The sequence below is a fragment of the Dendrobates tinctorius genome, unplaced genomic scaffold (genome assembly GCF_039654945.1).
Source record: "Dendrobates tinctorius isolate UK_male_01 unplaced genomic scaffold, ASM3965494v1 ptg000036l, whole genome shotgun sequence".
Classification (NCBI taxonomy): domain Eukaryota; kingdom Metazoa; phylum Chordata; class Amphibia; order Anura; family Dendrobatidae; genus Dendrobates; species Dendrobates tinctorius.
This window is the reverse complement of record NW_027361704.1, coordinates 10122976-10144396: the sequence shown is the minus strand read 5'-3', so window position 1 is coordinate 10144396 and position 21421 is coordinate 10122976. Positions and strand designations below refer to the sequence as shown.

The following is a 21421-nucleotide window of genomic DNA, read 5'->3' as shown; positions in this document are numbered from 1 at the left end:
ATTGAAAAAGTCAAACGGCGCTCCTTCACTTCTGAGCTCTGCCATGCGCTGAAACAGTGGTTTCCCCCCACATATCAGGTATCAGCATACTCAGGACAAATTGCACAATAAAAAAAATTGGACCTGAAGTATTTTTTTGGTGAAAAAGCTAAATGTTCATATTGACCCCTCAAAGTGGCTTCAAATGTGAGGTGGTCCCTAAAAATAAAATGGTGTTGTAAAAATGAGAAATTGCTGATCAACTTTTAACCCTTATAACTTTCTAACAAAAAAAAATTTTGGTTCCAAAATTATGCTGATGTAGCGTAAACATGTAAAATGCTACTTATCAAGTTTTTTGTGTGCCGTATCTCTGTGATTTAAGGGCATAAAAATTCAAAGTTGGAAAAATGTCAGAATCACCGGGATCCATGGAAGCGTTCCAGAGTTATTACCTCATAAAGGGACAGTGGTCAGAATTGTAAAAATTGGCCCGGTCATGAACGTGCAAACCACCCTTGGGGGTAAATCTTATCAATCCGGGCCTGTTGGGACGCTATAGACTGATGACTGGGCAAAGCTCTCAGGTAAGGGGTCCGGTTACGTCCCTGCCGGTTGTGGCTTCTCTCCATACCCCACTGCTGGCTAGTTCGGGTCTCTATAACAGGGCACCATTAGGTCAGTGTATATTATCACTCATCTCTTCTGCCCTTTGCCTTCCTTCTCCTTACACACTGCTGCTCTTCTTGTCTTGAGGGGTCAGAGCGGCTCACTGAGGGCGGCGAGAGGTTTCCACCACAGGTCTCTCATGAAAGAGGTATTAGGAGCCACTGCGGACACCGTACTTGTGTCCTAGCAACTGTTGCCTGGACGCGAATGTCACAAACAAAGCCGTGATCCGGGAAGAGACGCAGCCGGGAGAAGCAAGTACCAAGCTGCCTGTGAGCGCAGGTAATGTGGCGTCAGTGTGCGGTGGATTAGTGACAGTTTCTCTCCTGACATCCGGTGCTTTCAGTATCAGGGCGGTCCAGACCTGCCAACCGTTCCGGATACAGCGGGCCAGTGACTCCCGATGTTACCACTCTGCTCCGCTGCCTCTGCCGGGATCTACTCGTCCCGCAATGTAATGAGAAGCCGCAACCACACCCCCTCTAGCTTCAGGCCACACCCCTTCAGCTTCAGGCTACACCCCGGTTTTCGTCTTCCTACCTATGAAGCTCACACACGTGAGCAGTCATCTTGCAGAGCGCGCTCCACATCCACTGGTTGTGTCCTCCTGCGTGTAAAGAATCACCAGCAGAGCGCTGTGTGCATGTATCACCTGTAAGGAGACGAGCAGTCACTGGTTATGAATCTGTGTCTGCCCCTCAGGGTCCCCGTGCGCCTGCCCCTCAGGGTCCCCGTGCGCCTGCCCCTCTGGGTCCCCGTGCGCCTGCCCCTCTGGGTCCCCGTGCGCCTGCCCCTCTGGGTCCCCGTGCGCCTGCCCCTCTGGGTCCCCGTGCTCCTGCCCCTCTGGGTCCCCGTGCGCCTGCCCCTCTGGGTCCCCGTGCGCCTGCCCCTCTGGGTCCCCGTGCGCCTGCCCCGCTGGGTCCCCGTGCGCCTGCCCCTCTGGGTCCCCGTGCGCCTGCCCCTCTGGATCCCCGTGCGCCTGCCCCTCTGGGTCCCCGTGCTCCTGCCCCGCTGGGTCCCCGTGCGCCTGCCCCTCTGGGTCCCCGTGCGCCTGCCCCTCTGGGTCCCCGTGAGCCTGCCCCTCTGGGTCCCCGTGAGCCTGCCCCGCTGGGTCCCCGTGCGCCTGCCCCGCTGGGTCCCCGTGCGCCTGCCCCGCTGGGTCCCCGTGCGCCTGCCCCGCTGGGTCCCCGTGCGCCTGCCCCTCTGGGTCCCGTGTGCCTGCCCCGCTGGGTCCCCGTGCGCCTGCCCCGCTGGGTCCCCGTGCGCCTGCCCCGCTGGGTCCCCGTGCGCCTGCCCCTCTGGGTCCCGTGTGCCTTCAGCAGACACAGCAGTGACGAAGCAGTCTTGGGGGCTCAGAGGAAGCCGGCAGGACGGAGCACACAGGTGCTGCTGCTGGGGGGCTGCTCGTTGGTCAGTGATGTGGAGAGATTAGGGGGCCACATTGTCGCCTGCCTGCAGCATCCTAACTGCACGCCACCTGGATGAGCTCCGCTAGTACCTCTCTGTGTAAGGCCGGCGTCACACTACGTATGGACTATCGGTCCGAGTCTCCCTGCCGAGAGTCGCAGGAGTGTTCTCCCTATGGTGATCCATGCGTAATGTGTTTGCAATGCGATTTCCTCGCACCTATGTATGACATGCGTATGGCTTTATATATCTCACTGATCTTCCCCGTTGAATTTAATGGCTCAAGGAAAATGTGTGCGTATTGGTCGCAAGCTACACTGATGCTCCGTGTGTTGTCTGTTTTTTCCCGCACCCATAGACTTACGTTGGAGAGTCTCGGGCAATATATGCGTATAGTTGCAGCATGGAGCGATTGCACTTGCACGCAGGATACGCCCGAGAAAATGGTGTTGGGAGCGGCTCCATAGGGCTCATACATGCAATATCTACTGATATCTCCGGTACCTGAGGGGTGCAGTTTTTAGAAATGTGTCACTTTTGGGTATTTTCTGTTTTATTGACCCTCCAACTCAATTAAAATGTGAGGTGATCCCTAAAAAATGGTTTTGTAAATTTTGTTGGAAAAATGAGAAATCGCTGGTCAACTTTTAACTCTTATAACGTCCTAACAAAAAAAAAATTACGCTATGTTGCCAAAATTGTGCAGATGTAAGGTAGACATGAGGGAAATGTTATTTATTAACTATTTTGTGTGACACCACTCTCTGATTTAAGGGCACAAAAATTAAAGTTTGAAAATTTCAAATTTTTTGCCAAATTTCCATTTTTTTCATAAATAAACGCAAGTCATATCAAATAAATTTTACCACAATCATGAAGTACAATACGTCGCAAAAAAAAATCTCAGAATCAGCGGATCTGTTGAAGCGTTCCAGAGTTATAGCCTTATAAGGTGACAGTGGTCAGAATTGTAAAAATTGGCCTGGTTATTAAGTACAAAATTGACAGAGTTGTCACTAAGGCTATGTGCACATGCTGCGGATTTGGCCCTGTGGATCTGCAGCAGTTCCGCAGACACTGTACAGTACAATGTTAGCCAATGTGATTTAAAATCCGCAGTGCACATGCTGCGGATTTGCTGCTCATTTATATCCGCAGCATGTCAATTCTTTCTGTGGATTCCGCAGCGGTTTGACACCTGTTCCATTGTCCAGGTGTCAATCCGCAGGGGACAACCACTGGCAAATCTGCAGGAAAACTGCAGGTCACTTTACCTGCGGTTTTACCTGCAAATCCCTGCGGAGAAATCCGCAGGTGATTCCGCACTGTGTGCACTCACCCTAAGGGGTAAAAATGATGCCTTGGTTGATGAAATCCGTCTTGTGGTTGTTGTTTAATCTTTATTTTCAGTTTTGAGTTAATGATATGCTCGTGCTTCGGGGCGGCCTGTGAGGGTCTTCATGTGGTGCTCCGATTAGATATTCATAATACACACTGCTGACAGGTCACTGATCCCTTACTGACCTGCCCACTAGTTTACATAATGAATATTATATGCACATACTCAAAAAAACCAACCTTCTGCTGGCGTGCGCTGGCTGTGGTTCCTGTGCTGCAGCATAATCCCATGTGTACTGTGTTTATATGTGGTTGAGGTTATCCTGACATAAAAATCCATTTGAAATTGGCGCCCACTATCGGTGATCTGATGCTGCTACTGCGCGTACACAGGTGGCTCCATTTTGCTAGAAAAGAAAAATAAATTTCCTCCTCCAAGATAGCTGCTACTGCGCCTATTGGATCACCTCTATATACACTGATAGCTGTTGCTGCGCTGGCGCGGTGGGCGCCATTTTCAAATGGATTTTTTATTTTTTTTATATTAGGATAACCTCAACCATAATAATTAGTAACACATTACACATGCGATTATGCGCAGGTGCCATGGCGGGCAAAAGGGTTTTTTTTTCTTCAGTATGTACAGATATTCATTATGCAAACTATGGGTCGGGTCAGTGAGGGATCAGTGACCTGTCAGAAGCCATACAGATGAATATGTAAGCAGAGCACCACATAAACACCCCCTACAGGCTGCCCCGAAGCACGAGCGTATCATTAACTAAAAATTGTGTGAATAAGGTCCTGAGGAAGAGGGGAAAAAAGGATAGCGCTATCTAAGAGCAGTAGATGAGTCAATTCTGCTTGGTGAGAAAAGAACAACTTCAAACTTGCTCACCTGGTGTGGTTGTACAAGCAGGCACAACACTGGGAAAAGTTTGCAAACAAGGGTGATCCTTCCACCAGTATGCTGCCCATTTGTAATAGCATGGAAATAATTTTCCTCTCCCAGAAAGAAATTTTCCTCCACGTAATATTGCGAATAAAGAAGTTTCAGGGTGCTATCTTCAGAGGATCCTTAACCCAATTGGGAGCAAGAGGGTTATATAGCCAAATAACTGGGAGTATCTCTGATGTTGAATCAGATGATATTTTATTGGCTAGGTAAAATGCAAAATGTTATAAAAGACAATAAAAACATTAAAACATTTTTTGTTATAAAAAAAAAAAAAAAAAAAAAAGGCGTTTCGGAACTGTAGGCCTTCATCAGGTCTATAATAAAATGAAAAAAATCATTTTATTGTACAACCTGATGAAGACCTACATGGCTGAAACGCGTTGTTTTTTTATAACAAAGAATTTTAATGTTTTTATTGTCTTTTTTAAAATTTTGAGCAATATGAAAATATTTTGCGCTCAGATACACTTGTAGAGGGGAGAATACAAGTAAAAAATAAAAAAATGTAAAATGAAAAAATAAAGTGAAAATTAATGGTATTCAATACTAATATAATAGGTAATGGTCAACCAGATTTAGAGACCAAATCAGATCAGAATGGTCACTAATATAGATAGAAAAACACTATAAAAAACTTTGCGTAATAGTATTCAAAAAGTCCCAAATGATAATAAACATATCCACAATTCACTAAATTAGTGCCTCCCTGACGAATATCTCATGTAAGAATGTCCACAATACACTAAAGCACTGTAATGCCTCCAGACAAATGATTCATATATTTACGAAACAGTGAAATCCCAAAGGTACATATAGATCATAAATAAAAGAAGAGGGGAATTCACTGGAAGATATTACCTCATATAATACTGTGATGTGAAGACTGGTTCTTCCTATAGGGCTGAATTAGTGATCATATGCTGTATGAAGAACGGCGTATCTTCTGGAAAAAATGAGTCCCGCAGTCACAGTGGGTGAGTAGTAGCCGATAGCAGCGCTGCCCCGGCTGGAGACAGCAGCCGTTGTAGAGTCCTAAATGACGACCAATAGAAAATACTCCGGCGGTAAACCGGCCGTGTTAGACTAACACGCTAGTGCTCGTCAGCACAGGACCTGCGTGACGTCAGATACCACGTGGTACCGCCGGGTGCAGCCGCTATGGAGCGCGAGAAGGACCAAAAACTTTTTAATGTTTTTATTGTCTTTTATAAAATGTTGCATTTTACCTATCCAATAAAATATCATCTGATTCAACATCAGAGATACTTAGTTATTTTGCTATATAACCCTCTTGCTCCTAATTGGGTTAAAGTTCCTCTGAAGGAAGCGCCCTGAAACTTCTTTCTTCGCATTAACTAAAATTTAAAAATAAAGATTATACAGCAACCACAAGACAGATTTCATCAACCAAAGTATCATTTTAATCAGTATGACAGCGCCGACCTGACACTGTGTGTAGGTTACTGTGCACAATCCTGCTGACAGGTTCTCTTTAAAATATATTATTGTTAGTGGTAGAACCACTTGAAGAGGCATGTGCCTCCTAATGAATTTGGCGCATATCACAACCCTTTGCGTGCCTTCACCGAAAATGTAACTGCAGTCCAGGACTTGAGTACATTACTAGAGTAATTTACACCACCAAAGTGGTACAAAGTTTGATGAATCTGTGGGTAGGGCCTCGTCAAACCACATTCTGCCGAAGCTATGCTTACCTTGGTGGATCCGGTCGGTATTGCTATAGAAACATCAATAGTCACAAAATTTTTGCACAGCTTTTAGTTGAACAAAAATGTTGTGATATTTCTAGCTTTTTACTTCACAAAACTGGCAAAAACATTTTGATGAATTAGTCCCTTAGTCCTTCACACATCTGTATAAAACACGTACATTAAAAACTGGTACTGGTGATCAGTGTTTTCCATCAGTGTGTCATCCGTATGTCCGTTTTTACCATCAGTGTGTCATCTCTGTGTCCATTTTTACCATCAGTGTGTCATTTCTGTGTCCATTTTTACCATCAATGTGTCACCTCTGTGTCCATTTTTACTAACCGGGTGTCATCCGTATGTCCGTTTTTACCATCAGTGTGTTATCCATGTGTCCATTTTTACCATTAGTGTGTCATCTGTGTGTTCATTTTTACCATCTGGGTGTCATCTGTGTGTTTTCGTTTTTACTATCAGTGTGCCATCCGTATGTCCATTTTTACCATTAGTGTGTCATCTGTGTGTTTGTTTTTACCCTCAGTGTGCCATCCGTATGTCCATTTTTACCATCAGTGTGTCATCTCTGTGTCCATTTTTACCATCAATGTGTCACCTCTGTGTCCATTTTTACTAACCGGGTGTCATCCGTATGTCCGTTTTTACCATCAGTGTGTTATCCATGTGTCCATTTTTACCATTAGTGTGTCATCTGTGTGTTCATTTTTACCATCTGGGTGTCATCTGTGTGTTTTCGTTTTTACCATCAGTGTGCCATCCGTATGTCCATTTTTACCATTAGTTTGTCATCTGTGTGTTCATTCTTACCATCTGGGTGTCATCCGTATGTCTGTTTTTACCATCATTATGTCATCCATGTGTCCTTTTGTCATCTGTGTGTCATCCGTGTTTTTCCGGTATGGATAAAGAAAGAAATAAATTACATAGCTTCTCCTATGCTTTGCCATGTTAAACATGGACAACACATGGATGGCAAACTGATGCACGTGTTTTTCACAGTCCCATAGACTTTTATTTCCTCTTGTCATCCGTGTTGCCGTAGAAAAAAGGACATTTCTCTGTGCGGTTTGCACAGATTCAGGGTCCATTTAAAAACGGATTACACATGTACAAAGTGGAGTGAGGTACGTACATTTCATCAACTGTTTTTTGAGAACAGGAGTAGGGAACTTCATATCAGGTAATTTTTTCCTAACATGGGATGTACAGTGGGTATGGAAAGTATTCAGACCCCTTTAAATTTTTTTGTTTCAGTGCAGCCATTTGGTAAATTCAAAAATGTTACCGTAATTTTTTTCCCATTAATGTACACTAAGCATCCCATCTTGACTGAAAAAATAAACAGAAATGTAGAAATTTTTGCAAATGTATTAAAAAAGAAAAACTGAAATATCATAAGTATTTAGACCATTTACTCAGACACTCATATTTAAGACACATCCTATCAATTTACTTGTGATCCTCCTTGAGATGGTTCTACTCCTTTAATGGAGTCCAGCTGTGTTTAATTAAACTGATAGGACTTGATTTGTAAAGGCACTCACGTGTCTATATAAGACCTCACAGCTCACAGTGCGTGTCAGACCAAATGATAATCATGAGGTCAAAGGAACTGGCCAAGGAGTTCAGAGACAGAATTGTAGCAAGGCACATATCTGGCCAAGGTTACAAAAGAATTTTTGCAGTGCTCAAGGTTCCTAAGAGCACAGTGGCCTCCATAATCCTTAAATGGAAGAAGTTTGGGACCACCAGAAGTCTTCCTAGACCTGGCCTTCCAGCCAAACTGAGCAATCGTGGGAGAAGAACCTTGGCGAGAGAGGTAAAGAAGAACCCCAAGATCACTGTAGCTGACCTCCACAAATACAGTAGTGAGAAGGGAGAAAGTTCCACAAAGTCAATTATCACTGCAGCTCTCCACCAGTTGGGCCTTTATGCCAGAGTGGCCCGACAGAAGCCTCTCCTCAGTGCAAGACATATGAAAGCCCGCACAGAGTTTGCTAAAAAAAACACATGAAGGACTCCCAGACTATAAGAAATACGATTCTTTGGTTTGATGAGACAAAGATAGAACTTTTTGGTGATAATTCTAAGCAGTATGTGTGGAGAAAACCAGGCACTGCCCATCACCTGCCCAATACAATCCCAACAGTGAAATGTGGTAGCAGCATCATGCTATGGGGGTGTTTTTCAGCTGCAGGGACAGGACGACTGGTTGCAATTGAAGGAAACGTGAATGTGGCCAAGTACAGAGAGATCCTGGATGAAAACCTCTTCCAGAGTGCTCTGGACCTCAGATTTGGCCGAAGGTTCACCTTCCAACAAGACAGTGACCCTAAGAACACAGCTAAAATAACAAAGGAATGGCTTCAGAACAACTCTGACCATTCTTGACTGGCCCAGTAAGAGCCCTGACCTAATCCCAATTGAGCATCCCTGGTAAGACCTGAAAAAGCCTGTCCACCAATGTTCACCATCCAACCTGACGGAACTGGAGAGGATCTGCAAGGAAGAATGGCAGAGGATCCCCATATTCAGGTGTGAAAAACGTGTTGCATCATTCCCAAGAAGACTCGAGGCTGTACTAGCTCAAAAGGGTGCTTCTACTCAGTACTGAGCAAAGGGTCTGAATACTTATGACCATTTCTACATTTCTTTTTTTCAGTCAAGATGGGGTGCAGAGTGTACATTAATGAGAAAAAATGAACTTTTTTGAATTGACCAAATGGCTGCAATGAAACAATGAGTGAAAAATTTAAAGGGGTCTGAATACTTTCCATACACACTGTATATGTTCGTCACACCACGCATCGGTGAGTTGTGTATAGTTGCTCTCGCTCCATACAGGATGGATCCCAGATATGTTATACAAACGACACCTGCCAGCTAGCTTTCAAGCACTGACATTGGCAGTCATGTGTCTCATAACTGCTGTGTTTGGGGGGCACCGATTACTTCTCATCTTCATGATGCTATCACAGGGTGCCAATGGGTTACCATGACCGCAATAGTATTTACTACTATGCAAATGATCGCAGGCTCAGGTCACCTACGAGGATAAAAAAATATAGAAGGTAGTCACTGAAGCTGCGCTCGCAGCACCTCATTGTTTCTTGATTTTCAGCCTGGATGGTCATATGATGGCGCCATTCAGGTTGAAAACCTGATATCACAGAGATGGATTATGTCGTGGGACAGTATGGCTTATCATCACATTGGAACGGTGAGGGATATGGTTGTTTATTATTTTTGTTTTTTTAACAGGGGATAAGGGCATCGGGGGATTATCTTCACGACGGGGACAGGTGAGGGATATGGTTGCGTTTTATTTTTACAGGTGACGAGCTTCAATGGATTGAGCGTAAGATAAGTATAACTGTTTTTTATTTTTAAATAGAAGTGTAAAATAGGGTGCTTAGTATTATTTCAAATAAAGGACTTTACTCTTGCTGTGTGTTTATTTATGAACTAATTATGGTGTTAGCAATGGGGGCATATTATAGACGCCTCTCCATTACTAACCCCTGGGCTTGATGTCACCTGACAACACAAAGGTGACATCAATTCCCAACCCTATTACTCCACATGCCATCGCTACAGGGCAAGTGGGAAGAGCGAAGCTAAGAGCCAGATTTAGCGCATCTTGTGGATGCACCATTTCTGGTGTGGCTGAGGTAGCCTGGGGAGGGAATATCTCTGACCCCATCCCAGGTTATTAATATAAACCCACAGATGTCTATTTAACCTTTGCTGGTTTGAATTTATAGAGGGACCCTATGTCACTTTTTACTGGGGTCCCCCATAAATTCACCAGGAAAGGCTAAGCAAACAGCTGTGAGCTGTTATTAGTAGCCTGGGAGCCTTATGGGGTATTGTTTCTTGTCTCAGATTATTAACATCAGTCCTCAGCTGTGGCCTTTCCCTCTGCTGGTTATGAAAAGTGCAGAGGAGCTCCCACCATTTCTTTTATTTAATTATTTATTTAACACAGGAGTTACGAAGCTGCTGCTCAATACAACTCCAATCATTGTCTACTGGTCTCGGTGATTTAGGTGCGACCAGGAAGCAATGATGAGAGCGGCTTTCAGCAGTCAGTTGGCTCCTGAGATCAGCGCGAACTGTGCTGCTTTTCCCAGGCACCAGTACGTTCCACACGGACGGTATATAGACAAGGATGTCACATATGTACATACGGATGGCACACGGACCTCACCAGTACTGTTTTTTTTTACTGTATAGGTATCGCCACAACATCTGAAGGAGACCTAATAAAAAGTTCTGATTTTAAAAGCAGTAAAAAAGGATGTAAGTATAGAATCCCTGTAATTGTACTGACCTGTACAATCATACTGCCACACGGTGAATGCAGGAAAAAACAAAACCCCAAAAGACAATGGTGGAAGTCCATTTTTTCATAATTTCACCCACCTTGGTATTTTTTTCCCCGTTTTATACTTCATTATATTTTAAGTCTTCGTTTATACATATGGTATTTTTGTTGTACACAAATAAATGGTATGATTATCACCGATGTGTTGGATCCAAGCTTCATCAGTGTTTGGTCAGGGTGTCAGTTTTCATTATCAGTGATTTTCACTTATAAATAAATTACAAAGCTCCATCAATCCGTTTCAATGTTAATCTTGTACAGCACACCGTTTGCACATGGATGCCATGTATCTGTTTTGTGTTGGGGACCAAGACATGGGAACAGCTCATAGAATACAATGGGCATATGTTCTATCCGAGAAAAACACAAACTTGATTCAAAAACACGCGAATGAGGCCTAAAGTAAATGATGTAACTCATCACAAACAAAAACAGGTCCTCATACGGCTATTTTAATGGATAAATAAAAAAATGTTATGGCTCTTGGAAGAAGGCGAGGAAAAACAAAAGCGCAAAATATGAATATTGGCTCCAACAGAAAGGGGTTAAAAGATATTTGCAGCACATCTCCCCTTGTAAATCCCACCTACTGTGACATTTCTATGGATGTAGGAAGCCATATCATCTAATCAAAACATCAGTTGGTTAACATGTTTCTACAGTTTTTATGTACTAACACGACTAGTAAATCACATATAGTCACAGATCTTAGGGGACTCCATATAGTAGCAAGTAGTGGTAACATTACCCCATGTGTATTGAGGTCAATAGCTGTTTTTTGGCAAAAACTCCCTAAAGAATTAGATCAAATGAAGCAGTAAGCATGCAATTAGTGTGCGGCTGTATATGGCTAGTTTCACAGTAGCGTTAGGAGGCACAGCGTACGGTCGCCGTGCAGCTCCGCCCCCTGCCGCACCCCCTCCGGTCAGCTCCTCCTATGGGGGTATGACACTGCATGCGACCTGCGTACCCTGGTATGCTTTTGGCGGCGCATGCGCCCTTTTGACAGTGCGCCGATGTGCACCAAACGCACCATGTTGCATTTTGATGCGCTCGCATGCGCTGCCAAAAGCATACCAGCGCACGGCCTGCGTACCCAATGCTAAAGAATAGGGTACGCAGGTCGCATGCAGCGTCATGCCCCCATAGGAGGAGCTGACCAGAGGGGGCGCGGCAGGGGGCAGAGCTGCACGGCGGCCGTGCGCTGCGCTTCCTAACGCTAGTGTGAAATAAGCCTAAGATTTTAGGGAAATGCATCCAAATTGATTACTTCTTGTTAATAGCTATGTGGTTGTGCTAAAAACAAGACTGCTAAAGGGTCTTTCAGACATCTGTGATCATCAGTTCAATCCCAGATTACAATGCACGGCCGCATGTCTCCCAACCAAGCGTGAGATCCTCATAAATATATATGAAGCGGTCAAGCTCAGGTTGGGAGACGTGCAACCAGTCCATACATCGCAATCTGAGATCAGACTGAAAAACACGGACGTCTGAAAGAACCTTCAGCCTGTTGACTCTAAGCCTAATAAGCCATTGTGCTATGTACAACCTTTGTGTCAAACTGGTAGGTGCTAATTAGTGTTTACCAAGTACAATATGTTATTTATATACACTTTTGCTTTTCACTTACATCAGGGTATATGTTCATTTTGTTTCTTTCTTACATTTTCTCTGTTTAATGGCCAGTGTGCACATGCCCCTACTCGTTGCATGTATACCAGCTTATACTCTTTAGGTTCTTGCACTAACTGCAAGCAATGGTGTGGCCTCCTTTCTTTGAGCTGGGCATTACGTAGCTCTGCATGGCTCGGTGTGTAGAGTCGGGCCCTGGTCCTGCTCGGCTCTAATTCACATTGAGGTCATTTTTTGACACATGGTAAGGTTTTAATAGTAGAAGTTAGAACTGTCTCAATTGGGTTCACCTTGTTGATGGTGGGATGCTTTTTATGCTTTTTTGGTCAAAACCAGTATTCGATAAGTTATTTATATGCACTTTTTCTTTTTACTTACAGATATATGTTAATTTTGTTTCTTTCTTAGGTTTTATAGATGTTGAAAAATATACTGTTATCCTAAAATATATAGAATGCATATAGGAAATGTACTTTATAAAAAGTTTATTAAATTTAGAATATTTTCAGCAGATGAAAAATGAGTGATAACCATACAGAGATCAAAGAACAGTCCATGGCTTCTCCTAGGATTCAGATTGAAAGAACCTTAGCACTTATCAAACCAGACGTTCTTCATAAAGCAGAAGAAATTGAGGACATAATTCTCCGTAGTGGATTCCAAATTGTTCAGGTAATGTTAAAAAACACTGTGTTGATTGTCACAAGACCATATGGATCGCCCGCCAGGGCAGTGGGGTACTCGGTACCGGGCAGGTATCTCAGAGGGAAGTTTCACAGTAGCGGTGACCCGGTCCGTGGCCCTGGGCGTCCATGTAAAAGGGGTTAAGAGTGGCTGGTTAAAGTTTATAAGTGGATGATACGTGACGCCATCTGTGGTGCTCGGCAATGAAGGGGTTAAGGCGACGCTGCAGGCAGATCCTCTGGGACAGATGGTATAAGGCAGCAAGATGTAATAGCTCCCCACAGGTTGAGCTGTGGTCCCAGGGCAGTGCATAAGGTAATAGGTGGTAATAAGTGTTGAGGAAGAGGGTGCAGTGTTAGGCACAGAGATGGAGCAGTGCTGGGGGGATTGCAGGAAGAATGCAATGACACAACAGGGTGCAGTTTCTGTTACCTTTACTGTGCTTTGTAAGTGCAGTCCAGGGTCCAGATTACAGATGGAACAGGAGTTGGCAGCCTGGAAGCAACTTAGGAATCTCTCTATGCAGATGGGTTGTGTAGTCTCCTTTCTAGCGCTTATCTGAGGTACTTGCAGTACTGTGTTACACTGAAGTTCCACTCGCTTGTTCTCTTTTAGAACTCCCTCGTATGGCAGACAGCTGTAGCCTTCTTCTTCTGGCTCACACGTTGCTGTTGTGCCTCCGAGTCTTATGTGGGAACAGAGCATTTACAGCTTCCTATTCCTCCGGTTTCTGCTGCAGGAACATCAGTATCCGTACAACCTTGGAGACCGGACTCCAGATCATGAGCTACAGCTAGAAGTGAGCCTGAACTCTGCTCAATCTTCCAGCTCTTCTCCTCACATCCACACACGTTTCCCTCCTCACACAAACTAACTAATTTCCCCTTCCTGGCCCCAAGAGAGCAGCTCCTCCCCCAGTTTTGGTTCAGAGCTCCCTCTGCTGGCCTGGAGTGGGAACTGTGCTGTGTGTTGTGTTTAACTGATAGAGAGATCCTTCATTGCTTCCAAGCACTCCCTAGGAGGAAGGTAATGCCACTGTGGCGACCATACTCCTGGGGGCGCCACACATATTTTTGGCTTGTCCCAGCTTATAAGCCTTATAGGTGTAAAGTACATGAGTATAAGTTATGACTACACATGTTTAATGCTCTGGGTTCTTTTTTTTTTTAAATTCGTTTATTAACCATAAACAAGACAAACAACATACTTATATATGAGAAGCATTGCATAAAGCACATACACTTTCCACAGTATTGATATAAAACAAAATGCATATGTCAGTTTACACATGGAATAAAATGTAGTGTCAGGTAAACCATGCAAGCTCTTATATTGTTATTCGATCAATAAAGTCTTTTTAACTTCCTAAACCAAACTATAACTACCAGTTCGCAGCCTAGTTCTACATAATCAGCTAATTATTATGCGATGTCTCCCTCCTACAAGGTAAGGTGAGAGGAATTCAACCTCTCCCAGATCTTTTCGAATTTGCCCAGGCACCCTCTATTTAGATACAGCGTACGCTCATATGGAATAACCGCATTCACCAATTCGATCCAAATCCTGAGGGAGGGACATGAGCTCCCCATCCATCGCAGTGCCAGAACCTTTCGTGCCATAAATAACGTTTGCCGTAAAAAAAATCCCGATATAATGACCCCAATATTCATCATCCCACACTCCAAACAGGCAAACCAGCGGCTCAAGGGGAACCGGAGCTTGTACCAGGGAAGTTAACAATGACGTCACCTCCTTCCAATATTGTGCAATAATAGGGCATTGCCAAATCATGTGTATAAAGTCTGCATCCAATGAGTGACACCTCAAGCATTCCGATGATTGGAATCTGGCCATCCTGAATAGTCGGGTCGGGGTCATATATGATTGATTTATAATATATAATTGCGTCATTCTGTTATTGATAGATGGAGACACCCCAATCGGAGATTCCAGAATTTCTCCCCATTCCTCTCCCTGTGCATCGGGGATGAGCCTCTCCCACTTCCCTTTAACCGAGTTTATGGCGGATTCCGCCCCTACCGATAGCATATATGTGTACAAAGTGGAGATGAGACCCTGGGGACCTTGCGATTTAAGGATGCCTATCAAGGGCAGAGACGATATAGCTTTGTTTACCCCCATATTTCTCATGTGTGATTGAAAGGCCGACCTCAATTGTAGATAATGGAAAAATTGTGGTCTTGGGACGTTACATTTGACCTGTAATTGTTCAAAAGACACCAAGGTTCCATGATCGTGCAAATCGCATACCGAGGAAACATTGTGTTGAGTCCAGAACTCGGCAGACGGGTGTTCAAGCAATGCCGGAAAATAACCATTATTCCACAGGGGCATTTCAGCCGCTATGTCCTCCTGGATGGAGAAAGAAAAATGTGAAGAAGAAACGGAGAGTGGTGGTCATGGGGGATTCCCTGTTGAGAGGGACAGAAGCCGCTATCTGCAGACCGGATATAACTTCAAGAGAAATGTGCTGTCTTCCAGGTGCAAAAATTAAAGATGTGTCTGACAGAATATCAGGACTCTTCAGACCTACAGATGACTACCCATTACTGCTACTACATGTGGGAACAAATGACACCGCAAGAAACGACCTGGAAACCATCTGCAGAGACTTTGAAAACTTAGGCAAGAAAGTGAAAGAACTGGGAGCGCAGGTGGTCTTCTCTTCCATCCTCCCAGTGGATGGCCATGGAACAAGGAGGTGGAATAAGATTCTGCAGGTGAACAACTGGCTACGTCGATGGTGCCGTTGGCAAAGATTTGGATTTCTGGATCACGGAGTGAATTACCTATACGATGGACTACTTGCTAGAGATGGGGTGCACCTTACGAAGACTGGAAAACAAGTATTTGGCAGTCGCCTTGCTACACTTGTAAGTAGAGCTTTAAACTAGAACAACGTGGGAAGGGAAGCAAAAGACCAGAAAGAGCCATACACCTGACAAATGCTATTGAGAACTCTGCTATTAGAAGTGGAAAGGAAGAACAAAGACAAAAGAATCTAAATAATAAAAATATTGGAGAAAGAGAAAACAATCACAAACTAAAATGTTTCTATACTAATGCACAAAGCATGGGCAAAAAACAAGGAGAATTGGAACTACTAACGCAGAAAAAGAAATATGATGTCATTGGAGTCACTGAAACTTGGTGGGACGATACACATGATTGGAATACAAGACTAGAAGGATACAACTTATTTGCAAGAAACAGACTTGATAAACGAGGAGGGGGTGTCGCATTGTATGATAGAAACGTGTATATCTGCACAGAGATTGAGGCTTCAGAGACTGGGAGTTCTGTGGAAACTGTATGGGTAAGAATACAAGGACAGAACAATGGAAAGGACATCGTAGGCATTTACTACAGGCCGCCTGTGCAAGCTGAAGATATGGATGAACTCTTTATGCATCAAATGGCCAAGTTCTCCAAAAAATATGACATAGTTGTCATGGGAGATTTCAACTATCCAGACATTTGTTGGGAATCTCTCTCAGGCAAAACTAACAGGTCAAAGAAATTCTTATCCTCTCTTGCTGACAACTTTATTTTCCAAAAGGTAGGGGAGAAAACAAGGGGAACTGCTGCCTTGGATCTAATCCTTATAAACAGGGAGGAAATGGTTGAGGCGGTAAAAGTGGCTGGGACCCTAGGAGGTAGCGACCATGCTATTTTAGAATTTTGGATAACTAGAGGAGGAAGACCTGTGAAGACTCAGACTTCAAGGTTAGATTTCAGAAAGGTAGATTTTAAGTGATTCAGAAAGAGAATTGGAGGGATCCAATGGCTGGATATCCTTAAAGACAAAAATGTCCAGAAAGGATGGGAAATTTTGAAAAATGAAATTCTCAAAGCACAATTGTTAACAATTCCGAAAAGAGGGAAGAATAGGAAGCATTTAAGGAAACCAGGATGGATGAACACAGAACTTAAGCACATGCTAAAAAGAAAGAAAGAAATGTTTATAAAATGGAAAGAGGAAGGCATATCTAAAGAAGAATATAATGATATAAAGTAACAAATATACACTGGCGATTCCTAGTGTGGAAAAAATTGGTAACCGCTGCTGGTATATATATTGGGTCTGTGCGCACCCAAAGAAGAAAACAATATGCAATTAAAGGAAATACCTGCGCTGGTAAACTATATCCATATATATTACTTGACAAATCCCCTTAGGGAACAAAGGTTATAAGAAACAAGAAAATGACCAAACTTTAGGTGAAAAATCAAATAAAGCATGTAATAACCTTGATAGGTATGTGATAAGAGCCACCAATTAAAATGAGTGTGGGTTAATGTACCACTTATTTCATATTAGTTGTGGAGCTGCAAATGGGTCCAGCGTGTACCACATGGAATGATGGCTATACCGCGGTAGTGGAAGCAGAGACGCAGCACCAAGGAGGCGTCCCTCCTATAAACAGTGGTGTGATAGCATCTCTGGAGCTGACAGCCGCTGGATGTGAAAAACAATGGCGGCGCACTCCAGTGAGCAGCGGCTCCAGCGAAGGAGAGGAAATCAGGTGACGTCACCGGAGGGAAAGGAAGGGAGCGCGTGCAGGCCAAAATAGATGCCAACACGTTTCTAAGGTCTACGGACCTTCTTCATCAGGGCCCTAAAGTTTGGTCATTTTCTTGTTTCTTGTAACCATTGTTCCCTAAGGGGATTTGTCAAGTAATATTATATTTTGATATAGTTTACCAGCGCAGGTATTTCCTTCAATTGCAAGAATATAATGATGTCTGCAGAACCTGCAGGGCACAAATCAGATTATCTAAAGCTGACAATGAATTGAGGCTTGCAAGAGATGTCAAAAGCAATAATAAAGGATTTTGGGGATATGTCAAAAGTAAAAGAAAAGTCAAAGATGCTATAGGATTTTTACAGGATGAAAATGATGAAATGGTAAGACAGGATGTTGAGAAGGCCGAACTTTTAAATTCCTATTTTGCATCTGTTTTTTCTCAGAAAGGAAATATAACATCAACTGTTCCTCTCTGTCCTATTAAGGGAATAGAAGAATCCAAGATATCTATAAACAGGAAGATAGTGAGGAAACACTTAGCTAACCTAAATGAATTCAAGTCTCCAGGTCCAGATGAATTACACCCCAGAGTACTGAAGGTGATAGCAGAAGAAATTTTTGATCCCCTCTCCATAATCTTTGAAAATTCTTGGAGAACAGGAGAAGTCCCAGAAGACTGGAGAAGATCAAATGTTGTTCTTATCTTCAAAAAGGGGAAGAAGGTGGACCCAGGCAACTATAGGCCGGTGATCCTGACTTCTATACCAGGAAAGATCTTTGAACAAATTATTAAACAACATGTATGTCAGTACCTGGATAAGAATGAAGTGATTAAACAGAGTCAGCATGGGTTTGTAACTAATAAGTCATGTCAGACTAACTTAATTTCCTTCTATGACGGAATCACTGATTGGGAGGATCAAGGAAATGCTGTAGATATAGTATATTTTGACTTCAGCAAAGCATTTGACAAAGTATCTCATACAATCCTTATTGAAAAAATGACTAAGTATGGAATGGACAAGGCAACTGTTAGGTGGATTCGTAACTGGCTTAGTGATCGGACCCAAAGAGTGGTTGTAAATGGCTGCACATCCAGTTGGAAGAATGTGTCAAGTGGGGTACCACAGGGCTCTGTCCTGGGCCCTGTATTGTTCAACATCTTTATCAACGATTTAGATGAAGGAATTGAGGGTAAACTGATTAAATTTGCTAATGACACAAAGCTAGGAGGGATAGCTAATACTAGAGAAGAGAGAGAGAGGATTCAAAAAGATATAAATAAACTGGAGCAGTGGGCAGCAACTAACAGAATGGTTTTTAACAGGGAAAAATGCAAAGTACTACATCTGGGCAATAAAAATGAAAAAAGCATATACAGAATGGGAGGAATAGGGCTAGGCAACAGCACATGTGAAAAAGACTTGGGTATACTAATAGATCACAGACTGAATATGAGTCAACAGTGTGATGCAGCAGCAAAAAAGGCAAATGCAATTCTAGGATGTATTAACAGAAGCATACAGTCTAGATCACGTGAAGTCATTATTGCCCTCTAATCCTCTTTGGTCAGACCTCATCTGGAATATTGTGTCCAGTTTTGGGCACCACATTTTAAAAAAGACATCAACAAACTGGAGCAAGTTCAGAAAAGAGCGACCAGAATGGTGACCGGTCTGCAAACCCTGTCTTATGAGGAAAGGTTGCAGGATTTGGAAATGTTTAGTTTGCAAAAGAAAAGACTGAGAGGAGACTTAATAGCTGCCTACAAATATCAAAAGGGCTGTCACATTGTAGAAGGATCATCTTTATTCTCATTTGCACAAGGAAAGACTAGAAGCAATGGGATGAAACTGAATGGGAGGAGACACAGATTAGATATTAGAAAAAACTTTTTGACAGTTATATTGATCAATGAGTGGATCAGGCTGCCACGAGAAGTGGTGAGTTCTCCTTCAATGGAAGTCTTCAAACAGAGGCTGGACAGACATCTGACTGGGATGATTTAGCGAATCCTGCTTTGAGCAGGGGGTTGGACCAGATGGCCCAGGAGGTCCCTTCCAACTCTACGATTCTATGATTCTGTGTCTCCAAATCCAATTACTCTCTTAATCTGCCTCCACACTGATTGTGCCAGGCGAAGCAGGGGCAGCAAACGGGGGACATTTATTTTTCCCAATTCTAAGAAGCCCAGCGGACAGCTAACTCGTGCGGCGTGGAGCAAGTGGCTTTCAGAGTTAGGGAGGTGATCATAAGGCATCCACTTGCATATGGCTTTGGCCTGTCCGGCCAGATAATATAGAAAAAAGTCTGGTAGCGCTGCCCCACCTTCCCTTTTTGGTTTTTGCAGAGTGGACAGCCTGAGTTTGGGCCTAGCTTTTCCCCATATAAAAGATGTAATTTGAGAGTTCAAATTTGCAAAGAAGGATCGGGGTACTACCACAGCACTGTGCTGAAGAGAGTAGCTGAGTTTAGGAAGCAGTATCATTTTGATTAAATTAATATGTCTGGCTACAGAAAGCGGGAGTTTACTCCAGATTAGAAATTTAGCTTTAACCATTTCCAACAATGGGTGTATGTTGAGCCGCAAATCTAACAAACTGCTTGAGATATGTGAACACCTAGATATTTGAAACTGGGTACAATAGGTAATGAGGAGAGGACCTCTAGTCGTGGCATCGGGGCATGGGAGAGGTACATCAGGGCAGACTTTTCCCAATTTATATATAAACCAGAATATTTACTGAATTTATTGATAGTGGCTATTACCCGTGCCAATGTGTCCTCCGCGCTACCCATAAAAATCACCATGTCATCAGCGTATAAGCCTATGGTGTCTACTCGACCCGCTATTTCTATACCTTCAATATTAGGGGAAGATCTTATACGAATAGCCAATGCCTCGATCGCCAGGCAAAAAAGGGCCGGAGAAAGGGGACAACCCTATGTAATGAAAAGGACTCAGATATAGAACTATTTACAATGACACGAGCCTTAGGTTTCATATATAACGTACTAACCTATTTTAGAAACCTGTCGCCAAACCCATATTTCTGTAAACATGCACATAGGAAGGGCCACTCAAGGGAGTCGAAAGCCTTGGCCGCATCCAGCGATGCCAATGCCCATTGATTATCTGGTACCAGGGAGCTATATTGGACCACCGACTGGACTCGTCTAATATTAATAGAAGTGCTTTTACCAGGCATAAAGCCAGTTTGATCAGGATGTATAAGTTCTAATATAATCGAATTCAACCTGGTAGCCAAAATTTTCGTAAAAATCTTATAGTCCACATTCACTAATGATATGGGACGATAAGATCCACAGTCTAATAGGTCCTTCCCCTCTTTTTTAAGTACTATTATGTTAGCTTCATAGAAGGACTCTGGCATAGACCCTCCCTCCCAAATCCCTTGGAACACCATCAACAACAGTGGCGCTAATATCTCCCGGTATTTCCTATATAATTCAATTGTAAACCCATCAGGTCCAGGGGCCTTCCCAGACGCCATGTCCGTTATGGCATTCTCTATCTCCTCCAGAGTAAATTTAGCATTCATAAAGGTCCGCTGGGAAGGGCTCAGAGTGGGAAATGTGATATCTGACAGGTATTCCAAACACCCCTGACTATCAACATCACTTCCAGAGTTGTACAGTGATCTATAATAGTTATGGAAGCAGCTCAGTATTTCTTCAGTTGAAGACACCAGAGTACCATCTGAGCTAAGGATCTGTAATATTGTGTTAGTAGTGTTGTGCTGACGTACCAAATAGGCCAAGAATTTACTTGCCTGGTTCCCCAGCTCAAAATAAGATTGACGGGCAAAAAATAATTTACGTTTAGACCTGGTGTCTATGTGTTGAGTATATAATCTTTGAGCAGCCAGCCACTCCACCCTATTGCCACTAGTCTGATCAGATATGTAAGTGGCCTCCGAGTCTCTCAATCGCTGCTCCACCTCATCATCCTCCCTCGATATCTCCCGTTTTATATAAGAGATCGTAGAGGATAAGCAGCCCCTCAAGTATGCCTTAAGGGCATCCCAAAATAAGTTAATATTCCGAGGTTCAGGGTGGGACGAAA

At 43.4% G+C, this 21421-nt stretch overlaps 1 protein-coding gene across 6 annotated transcripts in view; it reads left to right on the top strand.

Moving 5' to 3' along the window:
• The first annotated feature begins 806 nt into the window (after positions 1–806).
• Positions 807–21421, top strand: part of NME5 (NME/NM23 family member 5) — a 235439-nt gene continuing 214824 nt past the window's right edge. The window contains exons 1-3 of one of the 6 annotated variants that reach the window (XM_073573716.1): positions 807–930; positions 10315–10380; positions 12613–12772. In XM_073573716.1, coding sequence (XP_073429817.1) covers positions 12620–12772 — 153 coding nt within the window. In that variant the 5' untranslated portion in view covers positions 807–930; positions 10315–10380; positions 12613–12619. Of the gene's footprint in view, positions 931–1174; positions 1303–10314; positions 10381–12609; positions 12773–21421 lie in introns of those variants that run through there. The other 5 variants (XM_073573715.1, XM_073573714.1, XM_073573720.1 and 2 more) reach the window with 5 other exon arrangements.